Consider the following 20916-nt stretch of genomic DNA (forward strand, 5'->3'; position numbering starts at 1 on the left):
TTTCATTTGTTCCGTTACTACTACCGCTAATACTGCTACTGCTTCAACACATTAAGTTGCTGTCATATTAAAATATTTTTTCAATAGAGATTAAAGAATTTAGGCCTAAAAGTATTGTTATATTATATGTCTACATGTGTTTGCTGCACAGTATGTGTTTAAATCAAACAACACTCCAATTGATGCTAACCGTTAGCATGTCAATGTGATTTTCCATCACGTTAGCATTAAGCGGCAGTTTAGAACACAGCTTGTCTTTGTTTTCTGTCGGTCGGTTTGATATGTCAATCAAATGCACAATTGTGATGTCGTAATGCAAGATCATAAGTTGGCATATATTTGTGTCAATCATTTTATTTATTTTTTTAGATTACGTTGAGCTGAAAGAATGAATTTGGTTGTTAGTAAAACAAAAAAGATCTCAAATGAATGATGTAGATGTTTGACCATTCCCACAATTTGGGTATTAGTAAGCATCAAAGTATTTTTGTTCATTGTTATGGCATTGATCATAGCAAAGGCCGCACTTTCCCCTTCTGGGGACAGTGACTTTCCAGCATACCAGAGGAGTGTGTGTGTGTGTGTCTGTTTTGTTAGCAGCGAGGAGAAAACACCAAAGTGACTTTTTCCACTCACTAAAACGAAAGGAGGAAGACGTGGGCTGACGTGTCAATGTGTCAGTGGACGAAAAGGAAGCCTTTCCAGACAGTGCCAAATGACATCATCATCACAAATAACCTCTGTGTGCACAAGCGAGGGGGGCGGGGGGGTGAGGCTTCAGACCAGACCACGACTTTGTGCGTATGCGTGGGTGTGCAATGCCTATAAAAGTAAAGGAACTCCCCGAGTCATTTACATTCAAGCAGACAGCCTAGTAGACGACAGCCACAAGGTAAGAAATTATTTCGAAATTGTTTGCTGGCTACATTTCTTTTTTTTTTATCCTGCAATGCTTGTCCATTCAAGGTGATTTTCTTTTCTGTTTGAAAACTTGGGCGTGAATTTGAAGGGGAAAAAGCTGCAAGGAGAAAAATTGTAAGAATAAGAAAAAAGGCAATATTGTTACGTGAGAAAAAGTTGTTGACCGCGTAATGAAAAAAAAAAAATGCAATTTTGCAATTTTTCGAGAAGAAAATGGGAATTTTACAAGAAAAGTAGTAAAGTTGTAAAAATAGATTGCAATGCAACACGAAAAAGGCCTTAATGTTGTTAGAAAAAAAAAAGTCATTTTCATATCGACAAATGTTATGGGTAAAATAATTGTATGAAAAAGTCAAAATACTGAAAAATAGAAGTTGGAAGCCACATAATGAAGAAATGTCAACTTTTGCAATTTGCTCCGCAATGTTTGCGCAACAGTGACTGGTTACGCAAACACAACCAGACTGAAAGGTCAGCGGCCAAAAAAGGCAAACATGTATGAACACGTGGGAACTTTACCGGAACGGTTGTCATCACTTCAAAAGATTAATTACCATTTTCCAGAAACATCTTTGAACAATACAGTCGCAAATCGTAATGTCACGAGCCGCATCTTTCGGAATTTGATTCTCATCAATAACAATGTGAAAAAAAACAGAATTGTACCAAAAATATTTCTGAGAATAAAATTGTTATTCTAAAAGAAAAATGTTAGGAGGAAAAAAAAAATCAACATTCGTGTGGAAAAAAAAAAAAGATATGCTAAGTTCAGCTGTTCATTCTAACAAAATCTTTTCTTCGGCAGGATGTTTTGCAAGTACGTAAGCGTTATGCTGATGCTGGCCGTGAGCGGAGAAGTCGTGATGGGCTCTCTGCAGGACAAGCAGAGCGACTTGGGTTTGAAGGTCTTCGGCCACCTGGCCGGAGCTTCGTCCCATCAAAACGTGATTTTCTCCCCGTACGGCGTTTCTTCTGTCCTGGCGATGGCGCAGCTCGGCGCCGCGGGGAACACTCGCAAGGCCATGACCGCCGCCATGGGATTTTCCCTGCAAGGTGACGCCCAGAACATTCATCCATTCATCTTCTTTTGGATCAAATATGGTCACAATATTTATTCAGAACTTTTGTGATGGAAAATATCTCTCTTGCAGAACGAGGAATGTCTCGACAGCAGCGCTTGCTGCAGCGTGACCTCCACGCTGAGGAAGGCTTAGAGATGGCCAGCGGAGTCATGGTGGAGAGGAAGATGAGCCTGGAGAAGGGATACCGCCAGGCCCTGTCCAAGGCCTTCAGGAGTCACCCGCACCAAGTGGACTTCACCAAGCCTGACCAGGCGGTGGACATCATCAATGCCTGGGTCTCCGACCACACTGCAGGTACTGAAAAGTCATCATGTTAGTGTAAGGAGTATTACAACCGGCCGTTCAGGAATCAAACCTGTTATGACCTTTTTGCAGGCGCAATTCCCGAGTTCTTGTCTCGGGGATCTCTGAGCGACGAGACTCGCCTGGTGCTTCTCAACGCCCTCCACTTCCAGGGACTCTGGAAGGTTCCCTTCGACCCCAAGCTGACACACGAGAGGATGTTTCACTGCGCTAACGGCAGCGCCGTACCCATTCATATGATGACACTCACCAACCGCTTCAACTACGGTAATGTCAAAACGGCAGAAAAAAACCACTCGAGTATTTGTATTTCTTGGTTTACAAATCTCCCCGACTGCATCCACAGGGGAGTTTGTGACCGGCAGCGGCGTGGACTACGACGTGGTGGAGATCCCATACGAGAGCGACTCACTGAGCATGCTGCTGGTCTCGCCCTTTGAAGCCGACGTGCCGCTGAGCACGCTTACCGATGACCTGAGTAGCCAGCGGATCCGGCAGTGGAGAGCCGAGCTAAGGAGCGTTCGGAGACAGTTAACCATGCCGAGGTATTATTTCCAACTGTGAGAAATCAAGTTGTCGTTTTACAGAAATGAAATCATTTTCATGTCAGGGGGGAAAAAACAACATGTCATCTTTTTACAGAATTTTAAAAAAATAATTATATATAAATGTATAAATACAAAATAAATATATGATTAATAATTAATGAAATAATTGGAATGAATACAAATTAATTTATAATATAATAAATAATTTTGGGGGAGAAATTTGCTCTTTTTTTCCCAGCTTCGTAACGTAGAACAAGAAGATTTTTAAAAATAATTATTTATAAATGTATAAATACAAAATAAATACATGATTAATAATTAATGACATAAATGGAATGAATACAAATTAATTTATAACATAATAAATAATTTTTGGGGAGAAATCTGCTCTTTTTTTAATAGCTTCTTAGCGTAGAACAAGAAGATGTAATGTTTGTTGCTGTTTGCAGGTTTACCTTGAACTCTGAGGTGAACTTGAGGGCTGCACTCGTCAGGATGGGCCTGGGCAACATGTTCAATCTGGCCACTGCCGATTTCTCCCGCATGACAAGTGAGTCAAACAACAAAACACATATGACCAGATTGTCCCACAATTGAAAGGATGAAATGAACATTCACTGTCATTAACGGATAGAGAAGTCAAAGATCCATTATTTTAACTGGACTGGCACTTATTTGAGCAGACCTCTGCATTTTTGCAACTACAGTGTATTTAACGGCTGATTCTTTCCTTTAGCTGACGAGAAGCTATGCGTGTCCAAGGTCCTGCAGACGGTCAAATTTGAGGTCAACGAGCAAGGAACAAAAGGAGCCGCGGCCACAGGTAATGCATTACCTCAATTGCAAATGGGAGAGGTGTTTATTTGTAAACGTTGAAAGATGCACACATTACGGGACAACCGCACTTGAACATTGTACTTTGAGTAGTTCATTTTACTCAATAAAATAAATGGTCACGTAAGAATAATGCCATTGAGTACTAGTGGGAATAACATAACTGATGGTACGAAGATGAAATGGTAATTTTACCAAAAAGAAATGGTCACGTTACAATAAATAAGTCCTGACGTATTTGACAAAATGGGATCATGATGAGAATAATGTTGCAATTTTGCGTATACAATTTTATATTAACATTTGTGTGTTTTTTCAGCCGCTGTGCTGTTTTCCCGAATGGCAGTTGAGGAGCTCACTTTGGATCGGCCTTTTCTCTTCTTGATCCAGCACAAACAAACGGGAGCCATTTTGTTCATGGGCCAGTTCAATCATCCCGCTTAAGAAGCCAATAGAACTACTTCCACTGTGCCCGACTACTGCTGGACACCAGAAGAGAAATTTTCAAAACCAGGACTTTACTGACATGAATGACACTGTTGCACTTGCTTTTTCTACTCATTTTCATTCGTTGTCTTGTCGCCATGCTATTTGTATTTATATTGTATTTATTAAAAGATTTATATTCTGTTTTAACTCCCTTTTTTGTGAATTTTGAAAAGTCAATAATTGCAGCCTAAGCCACATTTTCTTTCACCATGAAATTCGAAAATGCACAAGATTCAATTAACACCTATGAATGAAAAAAGTGGTAACAGTACAAAAGTATTTTTTGAAATATATATTTTAAATAGGGGTAGCATTATGAGAATACAGTATATGGTTAGAAAAATACTTAAAGGAATATAACGCAATTTTTATGAGAATAGTAAACTGCAAGAATAAAGTTTTTATTTTATATGGAATAGAAGTGTTGATGTTCAGAGCGTTGGTATTTTGGACAACAAAAAAGGATGAGAATAAACTTATTCATGAATTAATTAATAACTAATAATTGTTTGCAATAAAAGTCATACTGATATGAAAATAAAGTGGTAAATCAACATTTTAAAAATGTGGCAACGTATGAAAAATCCTAATTTTATTTTTAGTGAGAAAAGTTGTAGGCTAATACTTGGTTTAAGAAGTGACCACGCCATGTCCCATTGTGCCAAAAGATTTATTCATATATTTTTTTTTAGATTGCTTCTTTTGAAACATGGGTGTTGTTGATTCGGGCAATCAAAATGAAGGGGGGGTGGGGGGGGGGAAGATGATTTGCACTTCCGCCGACTATCAAACAAAACCCCGCCTTTTCACTCGTTCCACCAATCAGAAAGCGACTTCCGCCAGGTGGCCCGGGCTACGCCTGGATAAAAACCTCAGCAGGTGAAATAGCGTTCCGAGTATTTTCGGTCGGGGCGCTAAACGCGGCATCAGACCGAGGAGTCACAGCCGGCAATTCCAGCAAACAGCAGTATGACCGACGCCGACACTGATACGCAGAGCGCTCCACCTTTGACCCCTGTGGAAGACAAGCCACAAGTGGAGAGGAAAGTTTTAGGTGGGTCTGCGCGCGCGTGTGTGTGTTGATTGACTAATCACGGCGTGAGTGAGTCCACCTGCATAGCCATTTTTGTAGTCCTTTTGTCATGTTGCTGTACCGTATACTTGCATGTTGAATGCTCAAGTGCAATTTCTTTACAGTGTAATTCACCAGTTAAATTAAATTGTCTAATTATGCAAGTACTGCTTATTTGGCTTTTTTTTTTTTTTTGGAACTTGGATAAGCTTTATTATGATTGCCAAAGCTATGTAGTGAAATCAATGGAAGGGGGAAAAAAAGCTGATGATTGTGAGAGCCCTCTTGGTCTCAAGATTTGAAAATGTGAACAGCATGAAGGTGTTTTGTCAAAGTGAGAACCACTGACTGGATTGTGATTAATTAGTACAGAGATTCATTTTAAACACTTCTTTCAAATGCATGGCATAATGCTTTTTTTATTTTTATGACATTGTGGCCCTTCCCAGTGACCTGCTGCGTACTTGATTTCAAAGTCTTGCTGTTAATGATTGTCTCGTACACACATCTCAATCAATGGGTCATTCCCAAGTCAAATCTTTGCTACCGTGCTAGTTAACATTATTAGTTTTGTGTGTAGATTTTGGTGACTGCTTTTAATCAAATGCTTAAATTGTTTCAGCCACCTTGGTACATGGGACAGTGAAGTGGTTCAATGTACGCAACGGATACGGCTTCATAAACAGGCATGTTCGTTTCTTTTGTGACGCACGAGGGCTATCATAAATGGAGGTTGATGGTGATTTGTTTTTCTTTCCTCAGAAATGATACCAAGGAAGATGTGTTTGTTCATCAGGTAAAACGAGGTGAGCGTTTAGTGTCGGCCGACTTCTTTCGGTGATGCTTGTTGTCTTTTCTCAGACTGCAATCAAGAAAAACAACCCGAGGAAGTTCCTCCGGAGTGTTGGCGACGGCGAGGTGGTCGAGTTTGATGTGATCGAGGCTGTCAAGGTAAGATCAAGCCAAAAAAAATTATTTATTAATATTAAAAAAAATCTACTCATTATATACATATTTATTTTTGTGTCTTCCTTCCTTAGGGTTCAGAAGCAGCCAACGTGACGGGTCCCGGCGGGGTGCCGGTGAAGGGTAGCCGCTACGCGCCCAACAAGCGGCGCTTCCGCCGGCGGTTCTTCCCACGTGTTGGCGACAAACCAGCAGACGGCCAGCCCCCTGACGGCGACGAGGAGGGACGCGTCGACGATGGCAAACCCCAAGAGCAGCGCCCTAGACCTCGGCGACCGCAGCCACAGCAAAATGTAAAATGTTGACCGGAAATTTCTTGACTAAGTTTCTTAGTCTTGTTTGTGTAGTGCTACTCATCATATCATCGAGTCAGCATTTTCATCAAGGATTTATTTGGTACCTGGTAATTTTTCATTAGCAGGTTGAACCTGGTGAGCCAAAAACCTCAGGAGATGAAACACAAAGACCACCACCACCACCACGACGTCGGTTCTGGCGACCATACCGACGGTAACGTGGCATTTTTATTTATTTTTTCTGACTCTTTGATTATTGATGCGTTTTTTTTTTGTTTTTTTTTGTATCTCCCGCTTCCAGACCATTCCGTCCACGAACTGCTTTGGCACAGCCCAAGGAGGAAGATCAGAAGCAGGAACAGCAGGCGAATGCACACGAGGAGCAAACAGAGTCGTCAGAAAACAACACGGATGCCGCCGAGGTCCAGAAGCAGCAGCGTCAGTCCAGACGCCGCCGGCAGAGGAACTCTGAGTCCTCAGTCTCCAAAGTGAGCTGGCGTCGCGTTAATGCCGCGTTATGTTGGGTGCTTACGGGAATTGAGCTTCCGCTCCGCCGCAGAACGGTACTGAGAAGTCTGCCTCGGAACCCGGCACCCCTCCCCAGACAGCCAAGGAAGACGTGAAAGTCAAATCTCCAGAGGGCTCCCAAAAGAGCTCTCCCAAATCACCAGAGGTGAGACGTAAAGTAAACCACCAGCCATTATTGAGGGTGACTACTTTTTGACTTGCAGCAGGACGCCGACACAAATGTACCGGCACCGACGGAGTGACACTTAGGAGTGGACAGTCGAGGGACCCTCGGGACAAGGTGGGATTTTTTTTTTTTTTTTTGTCCAGTTCCATTCTACATAAATTTCAATAGCCTCAGCAAATTATTGCTGACTAACTCATTTCCCCAACTGTTTTTGAAAGATCCACGGGTTGAAGGACTGGCCCCATTTGAGAACGCATGTCTCCCCTCCTTGCACCCCGCGCCCCCCCCCCCCCCCTCAACCTGCGTCACCCCCTCGAAACACCTCTGCCCCGCCCTCACCTTACTTCATAGGCAAAGAAAGGACATGTGTATTTTCATCTTTAAGGGGCATTAAAAAGGGAAATGGATAAAACAAAAATGCATGTTCCAATTAAAAAAAAAAAAAACCTATTTTCTTTAAAATGATGCATCAAGTAGTTACTTCAGGAACTAGCCTTGATTTTTATTTAACTTTTTAATTTAGTTAGAGGGGAGAAGAAAGCAGGTGCATTACGGGGCTGGGATTAGTTACAACCTGACAATTCTTAAAGCCTCCCTTCGTTATCCTCGTTTGAGGGGGAATTATTAATGAAAAGACTTTGTTTTACTAATGAATTTTTTTTTTTTTCATCATGGAGGGGATAATGTGCAATGTGAAAGTCAATGTGAATAAAACCATGTTTGCAATTCTGACAATTTAGTCCGCTTCATTATTGTCATTTGTTTGTTTACATTGAGGACAGCGAATGTCACACTTTCAAATAAATTCATTTATATCGACACAAAAGGTATTTCTGGAATAAATTTCCTACTAGTATGAAAATAATCCAAACTTCAGCCAATGTTTTTAACAAGGATTTGCATTTGGCTAAATTTCATATCTGGAAGTGGCCATTGGGTCAAATGGCTAAGACTAATTGATTTGTATAACTGCCAGGAGTTTGCCCGCACGCTACCACTAAAATGCTCCTTTAATTATTTTTTATAATCTAAGTTGTCAAGTTTTCAAATTTTGTATGAGTGTTAAAATTGGATGAAACTTTTGAGATGTCTCAAAACTTATTTTTGAAAAATTCTGAAGTATCATTAAAGTGCAAAAATTCCAGTGAGTAGAATTAGAAGGATGTGTAATGCGTATTTCCTGGAAATGTTAAAATACTTTTTTCAAAACACTACACACAGATTATAAACCGAACAAACACCCTGGCAAAGAAATGAAAAATGTCCAGTTCTCAATTCATGCTCTCGTCCCCCAAGTAGTGCAGTTCCGTGCCGGTCTTGTTGAGCTCCATGTCCATGTCCATCATAGCGTCGGCCGAGGCGTGGTGAAAGTTGGCGGAAATCTGGTCGAAGGTTTTGCCCCGCGTCTCGGGCACGCGGAAGAAGGTATAGATGAGGAAAAAGAGCAGCAGCGCGGCAAAGATCAGGAACACGTATGGACCGCACAGCTCCTGTGGGCGGGGACAATTAATTGAACAATTTATGATCCACGTCATACCATCTGTATGCTTTGGATGGACATGTTATATATTCTCTGGACTTTTTTTTTGATAATTGTGTGATGTGCTATGCTTTGGATCATGATTTTTCTCTTTTGTACTCACAGCAACATACTGGAAGCTCATGCCAATAATGAAATTAGCAGTCCAGTTTGAGCATCCCGCCACAGCCATGGCGGCCGGCCTGGGACCCTGCGAGAACAGCTCGGCGACAAAGAACCAAGGGATGGGACCCGGACCCACCTCGAAGAAGGCCACGAAGCCGAAGATGGATAACATGCTGACGTAGCTCATGGCCGGGACAGTTTCCTGTGAGGAGTGGGAAGGAGAAGTGTTAGGAAGTAGTTCCGGATGGATTGGAATGCTGGGGTGGCAAACTGACCAATAAGGCGAGAGCTACGGTCATGATCACAGCGCAGACGCACATGCCGCCCAATCCCAGCATGTGGAGCGTCCTCCGGCCCGTCCGCTCAACTAGGAAGAGCTGTCAAAAAAAAATTTACACTGAATTTTACACAAAGTTTTTTCTTTTCAGATCTTTACAAATGTATCCAACATAAATGAAACTATAATGTTTGCTTCCAACTGACCGAGACCACGGTGAAAGCGCAGTTCACAACTCCGGCTCCAATGGTGGCGTAAACTGGACTTTGGACTCCGGCCTTGGTGAAGATGCTGGTGGAGTAGTAGAAAATCTGCACGGAAGTGGGCGAAAAACATCACAGGGTTGATTTAGTTCACGTGCCGTTGACGCCTTACCGCGTTGATCCCGGAGAGCTGCTGGGAGAGCTGCAGCAGGATGGAAATGACCATCGGCTGGCGATGCAGCTGCGAGCGGAACAACTCCGGGATAGACACCTTCCGCTCCATGTCCATCCTCCTCTTCTCCTCCTTCATCTCCACCAACAGGTCGCCAACCTCCTGGCGGCCCGTCAACCTCCTCAGGCCTGCAAACCCGACACAGGAACGTTACTTCGGCTCCTACTGGTCAACCACGTGTGTTTGTTTACTAACAGAGATGAGGAGGAAGGAGAACAAGACGAGGTGGAAGAAAAGGAGAATCAGAGAGAAAAAAAGGGATGATGAAGAAAGATAGAGGGGGAGGATGACGAAGAGATGAAAGAATAGAAGGAAGATGGAGAAGAAGAGGAGCACCTCTAGTTGGAAGATGGAGTGGAACCTTGAACGTGGCTCACCTCTCTTGGCGTGGTGCTCCTGACATCGGACGATGTAGAGGAAGCGTGGGCTTTCGGGACAGAAAGGAAGCAGCGCCATCTGGAGGACAGTTGGCAGCACTGTCAGCCCCATCAAGACAGGCCACAGCTCCTCACTTCCCAGCAGTTGCTCCAAGCCCAGAATCTGAAAGGAGGCGCCGTAAAATCAGTGACTGTTCCACGAATGTCCTTCAGCCGTCTCACCTGCGCCAGGAGAATCCCCGTCACAATGCCCAATTGGTGCAGAGTGCCCAGTGCCCCGCGCAGACCGGTGGGCGCAATCTCGCCCACGTACATGGGGGTCAACCCGGACGCCAGCCCTAGAGGCGAAAAAATAAAATACGTGGCGTCAAATGCGGTGGTGGCAGGAGAAGCAAAGCACATCGGGGCGGGCGCTGACCGCTGTAGGCGCCGATCACGAAGCGTCCGATAATCATCATTTCGAAGGAGCGACACAGCTTGGATAGGCCCATCAGGCTCCCACCCAGGAAGGCCAGCACGTTGTTGACGAGCATGGCTTTTCTCCTGCAAACAGGCACTTTGGATTTATCGAAATTGCGCTTCGTCCAAATCAAAGTTTTCTAAATTAACCCATTACTGATTAATTCATATTAACATACTTTTTTTTTTTTTAAATGTCCGCTTCTGCGTTCCAGTTATTTTTTTATGTAAATGTCAGCAGATTTAGATTTTCGGCTATCTTCAAGTGGGCACACTTAACGACGCAGATGAGCGTCCACCATGTTAAGACTAGTTTGCTCCATATGAACAGAGCCGCCTTGATTGGCTATGATCGAAGTCATCTGTGACCACTCCTACAGTGGCGCAGCCCTCCCTCTGTGAAATTACATCACAGGAGTCACGCCGGTGGCGGCAAGTTAAGTTTCATGTAGCGTTCCCTTACCTGCCTAGCCACTCAGAAACAAAGCCAACGCAGAAGGAGGAGAGCATGCCTCCGATGGAAAAGATGGCCACCGACAAAGACCACAGGGACGTGAGGGTACTCGGTGGGATGGCTTGCCCGTAGCGATGCACCCATGTGGCATTGTAGTCCCTCTCGATGATCTGAGCACATGACAACATCAAGTCAGGAGCCCGCACTCCCTCCGCGCCAATGCTTGTGTTCGACAGTAAATATCTGGGCCCCTATTTTGGTTTCGCTTGTCAGCTGGTGTTTCGCCGACGTTCAAGGTGAAACAGGGCACGTGACTCACTGTGACAATCACGAGGTTTCACTTCAATTGATGAACGGCCGAATGTCAGGAAGGGGTGTGCTCTCGCTCATACCTGCTGAGGTGCATTGATGACGCCAATGTTGTATCCAAACTCTAAAGATCCCAGTACAGCAGTGAACACTGATAGGGCGAGGGTTCCAGTCACCGTCTGCAACACGCACACACGCGCTAATGTTGACATATATAAATATAACCCAGATATTCCCATCGGGCTACAATACAGGCACCTGTTTCCACGGTGACAGACATGGCACCTCTTATGTTATGTTTTGAATAAATGGGACTGCCCACAAAGTCAAAAATATAATAATAATAATAATATTGACAACAACAATGATAATAGAAATGTACTTTTTCAGACATTGTATGAAAAAATACCAAAATATATTTTCCATAATTCACACATGATTTTAAAATATGAATTCAAACAAAATATAGACATGGTTTAAATGTTAATTATCACTATAGTTTAACGGGTTTATATTTATAAATATGAAAATAAATATTGGAAAATTTGAAAAAAATATTCAAATGTAAATTAGTTCTAGCATTTTCAAATACATGTAACTAAATATTTAAAAGCTTTTATAGTCATTATCACATTGTTATTTATGAGCAAATTAAAGTACACACTACTAAGGTTCAATAACATCTCTCTAAATGGTGTATGTTTTTCACAAACTGTGTTATGATAATCAATTTAAAAATATATACTCCAGGGTAACTGATATTTTGTATTAAAATTATATATACTTTTTTTTAACAAAAATAACATATTTTTAAATTAAAAAAAAGAATACTTCCACCAAAAATTATAAGCAGTATAAATATTAATAATTAATCCTATTAAAATCAAACTTGACGGATATTTTCTCAGAGGAAAACAATTTGAACCAAATTATAATAATTTAGCGGAGACAGCATAGATAGTTGACATTGTTTGTGCAGGAAGCAGTCAAGCGAGGTGACCTCAAGGTCAAACCACAGAACCAAACCTTAAGTTGTTTTGCTTCCGGAGGCTGGACTTTTTCAACAAAGACACTCTAAAAGCCTTTCATCTCCATGATGATCGCCCGCTCGTCCGAAACCCCAGCGAGCGCACCTCCCGAGGCCACTGACCTCTCCTCCCAATTGGTGAAAGCCGGCCGGCATGACTTTTGGCAGCTTCGTCCGTCAAGCTCCACCAGAGAGAGAGCACGCCCGGCAGCTCCCCTCTTGGACTTCAAGCTTGGAGACAAAACGCGATCCGATCCAAAAGGCAAACACGGCCCGTCCTGCCTTTCAGCAACACTGTCCGCTGTCCACGGCTGGCCTGTAAAGTGACACCAAGCACAACCACGTGCACGCCTCTATCCAAAGTAGAGGGGGGAGGGTGGGGAGGGGTGGTTGTTGGTGCTGGGATTGACGAGGATTGGGGGGTGGTTGAAGCTTGAAGAAGGTCAAAAAAGCAAAGCGAGCTTTCCAGCTCTTCCATTAAAAGCTTTTTATGAAAGAGGGGCTCGTCTCTGATCCTCTCATTGCCATTGTCTGTACTGCCCACAACCCATACATGGATATCTATTTTAGGGTACTTGCCGAAAGGTTGCCCCCCCGCGCCCCGCCCATCCACCCCACCACTGTCACACAACACACAACAAAGCTGCAGGAGAACAGGTGGGTTCTAAATTTGGGCATGAGTTTTATGGTACAGGGACCTATTGGTTCATTGATAAGGTACGCATCTCTGTAAACCCAAATCTGATTATCCTGTTGTTCTGATGTAAATCAATGCTGTTTTGAAATGGATAATGTACAGCAGGGGTTTTCAACTGGTTTAGTCCAAGGGACCACCACTTAAATCGAGAAGCAACTCGGGGACCACTGCTTTGGCAAAATATTATTTTATTTTGCACCAAATGAGGATAGACTTATCGAGGCGATTTATTTGTATCTGTGTGTGTATTTTGGGAATCTCAGCTACATTTGACATCATTTGGATGGTAAATGATTATCTGGAAAACAAATAATAATTCATTAAATTTCGTAGAGCGCTTTTCAAAAACCCAAATCAAATCTGAATAATAAATACATTTTATTTTTAAAAATGTCAATCATTTTCCATTTCCAATTTCGCGGTCCACCTGCAATACAAGGCGCTGACCACTGGAGGGCCGCGGATCACCGGTTGACCATCGCTGATATACAGTATGCATATATATTCGAGATATCAATGTTCTATCAACTTCTTCGAACAACATCCAAACAACATAAAAACACATTTAGTTTTATTGTTATTGCAAGGAGTGATTATGTCGAACACGATAAACATAGTGATATTAACAAAAAACAAATATTGTTTTTTGTTCTTCGCGTTGTTTGGATTTTGTTTGGTAAAGCAATGGAAAAATAATGAGCATATTGGATATATATATTATAAGCATATAGAAATTAATCAAATATATTTCGTAATTAATTGATATCGCCATGTTTTGTTATCAATACAGTATGCGTGCTGAAACCACGTGACATTCGCAAGTCACATGACGGTCATCGGTCTACATTGGAAGACATTCTCCTGAAAATATCTGCTCGTGTGGTACCGATCAACCATATCCGGCCCCTCATTTGACACTTCCACACCATCACGTGCATGTGGGTGTGTTTTTGTTTATAATCATGTTGCGGTTGACCCACCGGCAGGTGCTGCGCGTCGACTGCCGATGAACTTTGTGTGGTGCTTGTGGTTCTGCACGAATGGTATGTAGAATGGAATAATATATTACTTGATGTGTTGGAGGTGTATCTGTCCTCAAGAGCTAAATTTTATTATTAAACCCACAGATTCATAGCCGAGGTTGTATTAAGAAAAAGTAAACTAATAATTAACAAATGTTACTTTTTTTAATTGTTCTTATCTATTTATTTGAGCCAAAATGGCTACCTTACTGTATTGTTCCCGATGGTCTTTTGGATTTGTCCAATTCTCGGGTGCTTAGAATGTTTTAGCGACAACACAGTCAACCATTTTAGTTCAAAGCTACAATGTCATTTATTTTTTGTACTCTTCTACTTAAAGAGATCCCGATAATGCTGTGAAAGCTGACATTTTATTACCCCCCTCAACCACCTCAATCACAAACACACATGCACTTGGATGCTAAAAAACAATGCTAAGTGACAGCTGTAAAATAAATTAAGAGGAGGAGAGTACATACATAAATTACGTAAAGACTATACAGTATGGTTATGGTAATAATATTTTTACTTCTACATTAATATCTATTTTTGGCCACCATTTTATAATGTGGTCTCCAAAAGAAACAGTATCCTCCCAAGTCCTGTAGTTGCACTCCAATACTGTGCCAAATATAGCGCCTGTGTATGTAAACAGAAACCCCGCCCTAGAATTCAAATGGTAGAGTCCCATCCGTTTAATATCATGTCTGGTGTCGAACCTTTCAAATAATTTTTAAATGGCAGTGGAAATATTCTTCCCCCGAGAATGCAAATCGTAGTCCCATTTTGCTTTGTCATGCTAAAAACTAGCTAACATACTGTACGTAAGATTTGTTTTTCCATGTTTAACTGAAATGGAAATGTTCTCCCCTTCTCACAGAATGCAAATGGTAGAATCTCGTCCGTCTAATTTCAACATTTGGTAAACCTCGACTATTTGTGGGGAATAAAGACGTCCTGCTAACATTGAAAAAGTGAGAGCCCACCTGTAGACTCTCTGTAACTTGCACTAACAACTCAGCTAAATTAGCTTCTACACAATGAGAGGTCTGACTTGAACAAACTTCCTTGACACCGATGTCTACGTTGGTATTTGTTTGGACTTTGGAACTATCTTCTGGTTGTAACCCAAAGACCCCCTTGGCCATCAGGGCACAGTAGATTCCTAAACACACAGATGAGTTTCACAACTTAGTGCCTCAGTAAACTGCAGCATCGTGGTTGGACTCGCATTCATTTACGGGACAGATGTCGCATTATGTCGGGGAGCGACGTATCCCCGGAAAAGGCCGACGCACTCGAAGCATTCATGATGTCACCCGCCACATATGTTCCTGTTGACAAAGGAGTGATTAATTTAGTCAGATTTTGCCTGTAGTGCTTGAGAACAACGTGGACGGATGAGTTAATTTTGAGGAAGGCCTCTGATTGGTTCACATCTTAGAGTATCATGTGGCCCAGACAGGGGTTAATAATGTCTCGCCCCCTTTTTATACTCTTCCGTGTCAGCTGGAATGGAGTAGGGGGTGTTTAGTGCGCCACATCGTCTGCAGCAGCAGCACCCCGTGGTGCTCTTACTCCCTGCTATGAAGACTGAGCGAAGCCACGCGGTGACTCCTCCGCCGCCGCAGCCCCCGACCCTCCGGGAGGTGACAGATCTCCTTCAAATTGTAGATTCCGACGGGAAGTCGAGCGAGTTTGAGCCTTGGAAGCAGGAGCTTGAAGACGTGGGTCAACAAATGTCCGATTTGGGGATTGAAACGGATTCCGACGAGTACGAGGACGAGGACGACGTGACCGTGTTAACCGAGGATGAGTCGCATTACATCACCACGCACGCCATCCGGCTCTCGGAGCTGTCCGACGGCCACGACGGAGACTCGGACCCGGGTGCCGGTTCCTCCTCCTCGTCCACGTGGGACGCGGAGGATGGCCAGCAGGTGTTCTTTGTGGATTACGCCTCGTTTGACTGCAATGGAGTACTGATGATGAAGAGGGAGGGTGAGGCTGCAATTACTAGTCTGCACGAAAGCGATCCGTCCTCACAGTTTAGCGCTTGTGGCCAGGGTGGCGGACAGGTCCACCTGTCAATCAAAACCACTTCCCGGGCTATAAATGACCCGATCCAAGAAAATACTGTTTATCATGCCAAAGACGCCAGAGATACGAGACCCTCGGAAGCGGGGGGAGTGGATGGGAACATTGAGGGGCTGCGTGATAGGGCAAAGGGTCTCATTCCGGCACCGGGCGGCAAATTGTGCGCAAAGGAAAGCGCTGAGTATTCCAGTTGTGCTTCCAGCGAGCTCGATGACGCTGACAAGGAGGTGCGCAACTTGACGGCCAAAGCCTTCAAGAGCCTGGCTTATCCTTACTTGGATGCCATCAACTTCAGCACTTCAACCAGTGAGTCTTCCACATCAGAGCGTGGGATCAACAGATGGTCCACTTTTGTTGACCTGAAGTACTCCAACGTGAGCCAGAGTCTTGTTTCCCAATCAACAGCTGAAAGAGGGGGAAGTAACAGTGACTTTACCGAGCAGCTGAATGGAAATGAAGCTCATCAAAGTGCGTCGTCTACTAAGAAAATCGAACTAATGAGGAATTTTGGTCAAGGACACAACGAGGTGATACACCTCACAGAAACCCTGAATTTTCACTGCGACGTAAAATCGGGAATGTCCACCGGAGAAAGACGCGCTAACGTCCCTCCAAACCCCACGGGAGCGGGATCACATTCCACGGATGAGATTACCGTTAACAGTTTGCAAGGAGGTAGGGGCAGAGGAGCCACTGCTAATTCGAAAAGCATGGAGGACACTCACAAGAAAGCCATCTTCGCGTCTAGCGTCATTCAGAATGTGCTTTCCAAAAAGATGCAGTTTGAGCAGGAGCGCCGGATGGAAAGAGGGGAGATGAGGGAGCCCCACCACAAGGGTGACTGCCACAGGGGCAAAGGACTGCAAAGACAGAGCTCCAAACCCTCTGAGAGCAACTCTGACAGCGCCGAGGACTTGTCTGACAGTATGGATTGCGGCTCGAGACGGGACTCTCTGGTGCGAGACACTCCGTCGGAGGCGCCGGCGAAAGCAATGGATGCTATAAGGGGTGCAATGGAGGCGTCCAAAGGGGCTTTGCTTCGGAGCCAAAATAGCGCCTTCAGAAGCTGGAGGAATGAGCAGCTAGAGTTTCCACAGGATCATAAAAACCATAAAATCCCAGAAGAGACGCCAACCCCTGAGGGAATGGGGATTCGCTACTCACCGAGCGGAGGAGGCAAACTGACTAAAATGTCACATTTGTTTGTGCCAAACATCCAACGTGTGGCCAGTGGCGGGGAGCTGGATAAGGGGTCCCAGCTTGGATCCGACCACACTTTAAACATACCGGAGTCCCGTGTGAGTGTCGCAGCATCCAAATCCCCAGAAATTAAAATTAATCTCCAGAGCTGTCACACGGCCAATTCCGTCAAGACCAATGACTCCAAAGGCCAGGGGGTCCTGGCTGCAGGTTTGAAGGGTGAGTCCTCGGATAAAGTGCCTCATTTTATGATTCGGGACATCCGAGATGGAAAAGGGAAGCTTCAGACGCCCATACACCAAGTTAGAGATGTCCGTAAATTGGTTAAAAGCTCCTATACCTTTGTTTCATTAGATCATAAATCCGATTTCGCTACCGCCGACAGCCACCAAGCCCGTCGATATCCTACATCTGTTTCCCCCATTGTGATAAAATGTCAGTCAGTAAATATAAACAGCAGCAAAGGTGACTTATCTGAAGATACATTGTCTCCAGAGGGCAATCAAAGTTTGTCAATGCAAAGAGTGACAGGGAAGGTGTCCCCGCGGATCATAGAACATCCCACAGAAGAGATGAGTTTAAGAATGGAAAGCACATTGGCTTCGAAGAAAGAAAAAATGTTTGAGGTCACTGATAAGCAACAAATGTCAAACCAGGTGGCTTTGAAAAAGCTCCAGGCAGCAGTGAAAACAATGGAGCAGCTTTATGTGTTTGACAAAAATGAATGGAAAAGGAAAAACCAGCCACAGCCCCTGATGGACAGCCATGTCCTCTCATTGATTGCAAGTGAGGAGAACAGTGAGGAGGAAGCACTGAGAGGCTCAGTGGTGGAAAAAATAGCAAGAAAGGATTCTAACTTGAACAAGACGCCACCAACAGTTGAGAGCTGGCTAAGGACGACTGGCGACCAAGACGATGCCCTTAAAGCCAGGTCGGTGGCCGCTAGTGTCAATTCCAGCCTCAAGGCGTCTGCTGGCATCACCATGGGTCTTACCGCCAAGACTCTGCAGCCCAACAATGCCACCACGCCTGTGTCTTACAAAACTAAAACATTTGCCCCCAAGTCGGCAAAATTACCCACATCCTTGAAAGTCTGTCCGACAAAGACATGCAGCGAATCAAAAGAAATTCTGGCCACGGAGCAGAGCTCTGACTATGAGAACTACCTGACCATTCCGGTCAAGTCTCAGGCCAGCGGCAGTAAAGAAGGCTTGTCCGTGTTTAGCGGCCAGTCCCGCCCAACCTGTCTTCCCTTGCACATCCCGGCATCAGGCACTAAAGGTCAGGAAGAGCAGTCCCAGAGAAGCTCCAACACTGCTATGGCAACCCACCCGACCGATGTCCCCCCAGCGACTATTTTTCACTCCATGCCACCGGGTATGTCCACAAATCAGCCCCAGGTGTACTGTATCTCCCCTGCCATCACGCCTGCACCTGTGCTAGATCCATTCCAGACCACACAGAGGAAGATGCTCCTGGATCCCACCAGTGGAAACTACTACCTGGTAGACACCCCGGTTCAACCCTCCACACGACGCCTCTTTGACCCAGAAACGGGCCAGTATGTGGAGGTTCCCATGCCCCAACCTCCCATGACTCCCCTTTCCATGCCAATTTCCCCTTTGGCCCTGGGTGCTGCCGCGTACGGACACACCTACATGATCTACCCCGGTTTCATGACGTCGCCCCCTGTGATTTCGACTCGGACGCTGGTGCAGCCGCAGGTGCTGATGGACAGCGGGGAGAAGGCGCCACCCCACCAGTCCGAGGGTATGTACATGGAGACGCCATCCTACATGACGACTGGAAATGCCACTTCCATGACACCGAACGTGGTCAGCATCGCCAGACCACAGCAAGGCATCCTGGGTGGCAAGCAGCCGGTCATCAGCATCACGTCGCAGCAGGGTCCACGGATTATTGCCCCGCCCTCATTTGACGGCACCACCATGAGCTTTGTGGTTGAGCATAGGTGAAAAGGAGGTGAGCCAGTCGTATCAATTTGAGTCTACAAAAAGGGCCACATTCATTTATGATACACTTCCTGAGAAACCCGAAGCGAATATCCTAAATTTGATTAAGTTGCAAGGTAGCAAAGTTGGTTGGTAGGCATGTAAACATGTTGATGGGTAGTTAGATAAGTAAGCCAGAGAGAAAGCGTGACAGAGGCGGGAGGACCCAAGGGCAGCCTCAGACCAACTGGGCTGCCTTCAGCTGCTGCTGAATGTCAAGAAGCCGCTTAGGCGGGTTGCGGCAGGTTCAGCGGGCTTTTTATAGGAGACAGCGAGAGTGACAAGTCAAATTCTCACAGCTTCCGATCAACACCAATTATATAAACACAGCATGTGACGTGGGAGCTGCCCTTTCTTGTCAGACCTGCATAGAGAGGGGCAGAATGTTATTTTTATTTAGGCCGAACATATCCTGAAACATTGGTTAGGTAGGTAGGTCTGGTGTAGAAGAAAGCAAGTAATTAGATAGTAGGTTGGGTCAAACATTGCAAGTTGCTAACGCCAAGAAGGTAGAAAGCGCAAATTTTGCATCGTCATTACTAAAATTACAAATTGTCTACACTTTTTTAAAAATTGTGATATTTCTCACAATTTTTGCTGCCATTCATCTTTTTAAACTATTTGAACAGTTTTTACGAGTCTTTGATTTCATAACTAGTTATTCATCAAAAAATGAAAAGGTAAATTGCGCATGAAGGTGGGTAGGTTGCTTACTAGTTAAGTCCTTTTGTTTACAGCGCTTGACTTGTTTTTGCTTGTGTTTTCCAAGCAGGCTGGAAGACGTGTGTGGCCGCCATTTTACACTTCTGGATTGGACTGCTTTGGTTTCACTGTCACATCTTTTTATAGGAATGAATGTATAGTAACGTGTATTTTATATTACTATTATTGTTGTTTACAGGGTGACGCTGCAAATGGATCCGGGTTAAATGATATGTTCATATGCATATGCTGCCTCATATGTATTTTATATGTAACATGTGGAAAGGGAAATGTAAGTGGAAGGAAGAAGATTTTGTTTTAATTTTGATGGTAAGGCAAGTTAGGGTTGTTTGAGAGTGGTGATGTTGAAAGGGAAAAAATGTGAAGGAAATATTGCAGGTCAAATACATATTTTGTTTTCTCAACTCATATTTGCACATTGGCAATTGATCTGGAAAAGCACTTCAATAAATCTTTCCCCCCCCTCTTTCCTTTTAATTCAGTTTGTAGGTCATTTATTTCAACGTAGCCATTTACATAGCTGTCTGACTCATCAAAAAAAGGTATGACAGATTAGATTAGATTTAACTTTATTTATCCCACAGTGGGGACATTTTCTTGTCACAGCAGCGTACAAGAGTGCAAGAATACAAGAAACATGTTCAAATTTTAAAAATGGATGAAATACAGACAAACAAAGACAAGTGCACAAACAAAAACAAGTACTATTAGTGGGCGAGGAAACCAACACATGATCAGGTGCTGCATGTGTTGTAAAGTCTGACAGCAGTGGGAATCAAGAACCTGCTGAACCTCTCCTTAAAAATACATTATATTATATACATATATTAAATTATATTATTATTTAACTATATCTTTTGTTAATCATTAAACAATAACACTTAATTAATATAGTCAGATATATTAATTAGATTATATATACATCTGTAATGTAAGGGAGAGTATGAAAAGTTGGTTTATTATTTTAATTAATTTTA

General features: G+C 43.7%; 4 protein-coding genes across 10 annotated transcripts; 3 read left to right on the plus strand and 1 right to left on the minus strand.

Moving 5' to 3' along the window:
- Window positions 1–741: 741 nt before the first annotated feature.
- Window positions 742–4318, plus strand: serpine1 (serpin peptidase inhibitor, clade E (nexin, plasminogen activator inhibitor type 1), member 1). The gene is made up of 8 exons (XM_061294330.1): window positions 742–892; window positions 1727–1974; window positions 2073–2297; window positions 2379–2573; window positions 2653–2851; window positions 3304–3404; window positions 3591–3677; window positions 4008–4318. Exons 2-8 carry the CDS (start codon window positions 1728–1730, stop codon window positions 4130–4132), a joined length of 1179 nt encoding a protein of 392 aa, XP_061150314.1. The 5' UTR covers window positions 742–892; window position 1727; the 3' UTR covers window positions 4133–4318.
- A 705-nt stretch (window positions 4319–5023) lies between these two features.
- On the plus strand, window positions 5024–7599 carry LOC133164775 (Y-box-binding protein 2-A-like). 6 transcript variants are annotated; one of them, XM_061294350.1, is made up of 10 exons: window positions 5024–5231; window positions 5872–5935; window positions 6012–6045; window positions 6111–6200; window positions 6290–6508; window positions 6634–6725; window positions 6813–6999; window positions 7071–7184; window positions 7243–7319; window positions 7424–7599. In XM_061294350.1, the coding sequence occupies exons 1-9, from the start codon at window positions 5147–5149 to the stop codon at window positions 7279–7281; spliced, it is 924 nt and encodes a 307-aa protein (XP_061150334.1). In that variant the 5' UTR covers window positions 5024–5146; the 3' UTR covers window positions 7282–7319; window positions 7424–7599. The 6 variants fall into 6 exon arrangements, 4 of the variants coding, with proteins under 4 accessions (XP_061150334.1, XP_061150336.1, XP_061150335.1 ...); XM_061294352.1 differs by having other exon boundaries at window positions 7246–7319; XM_061294351.1 differs by having other exon boundaries at window positions 6637–6725.
- An 83-nt stretch (window positions 7600–7682) lies between these two features.
- Window positions 7683–12646, minus strand: LOC133164240 (solute carrier family 2, facilitated glucose transporter member 4-like). The gene is made up of 11 exons (XM_061294306.1): window positions 12312–12646; window positions 11245–11340; window positions 10862–11022; window positions 10358–10482; window positions 10162–10277; window positions 9940–10102; window positions 9503–9690; window positions 9334–9438; window positions 9126–9227; window positions 8849–9052; window positions 7683–8695 (listed from the first exon to the last, which is right to left on the minus strand). Exons 1-11 carry the CDS (start codon window positions 12342–12344, stop codon window positions 8477–8479), a joined length of 1512 nt encoding a protein of 503 aa, XP_061150290.1. The 5' UTR covers window positions 12345–12646; the 3' UTR covers window positions 7683–8476.
- A 2626-nt stretch (window positions 12647–15272) lies between these two features.
- On the plus strand, window positions 15273–20416 carry lg1h4orf54 (linkage group 1 C4orf54 homolog). Of its 2 annotated transcripts, none has more exons than XM_061293678.1 (2): window positions 15273–19187; window positions 19986–20416. In XM_061293678.1, exon 1 carries the CDS (start codon window positions 15494–15496, stop codon window positions 19178–19180), a length of 3687 nt encoding a protein of 1228 aa, XP_061149662.1. In that variant the 5' UTR covers window positions 15273–15493; the 3' UTR covers window positions 19181–19187; window positions 19986–20416. The 2 variants fall into 2 exon arrangements, with proteins under 2 accessions (XP_061149662.1, XP_061149653.1); XM_061293669.1 differs by having other exon boundaries at window positions 15274–19187; window positions 19989–20416.
- The last annotated feature ends 500 nt before the right edge of the window (window positions 20417–20916 follow it).

Source organism: Syngnathus typhle, linkage group LG1 (assembly GCF_033458585.1).
Source record: "Syngnathus typhle isolate RoL2023-S1 ecotype Sweden linkage group LG1, RoL_Styp_1.0, whole genome shotgun sequence".
Lineage (NCBI taxonomy): Eukaryota > Metazoa > Chordata > Actinopteri > Syngnathiformes > Syngnathidae > Syngnathus > Syngnathus typhle.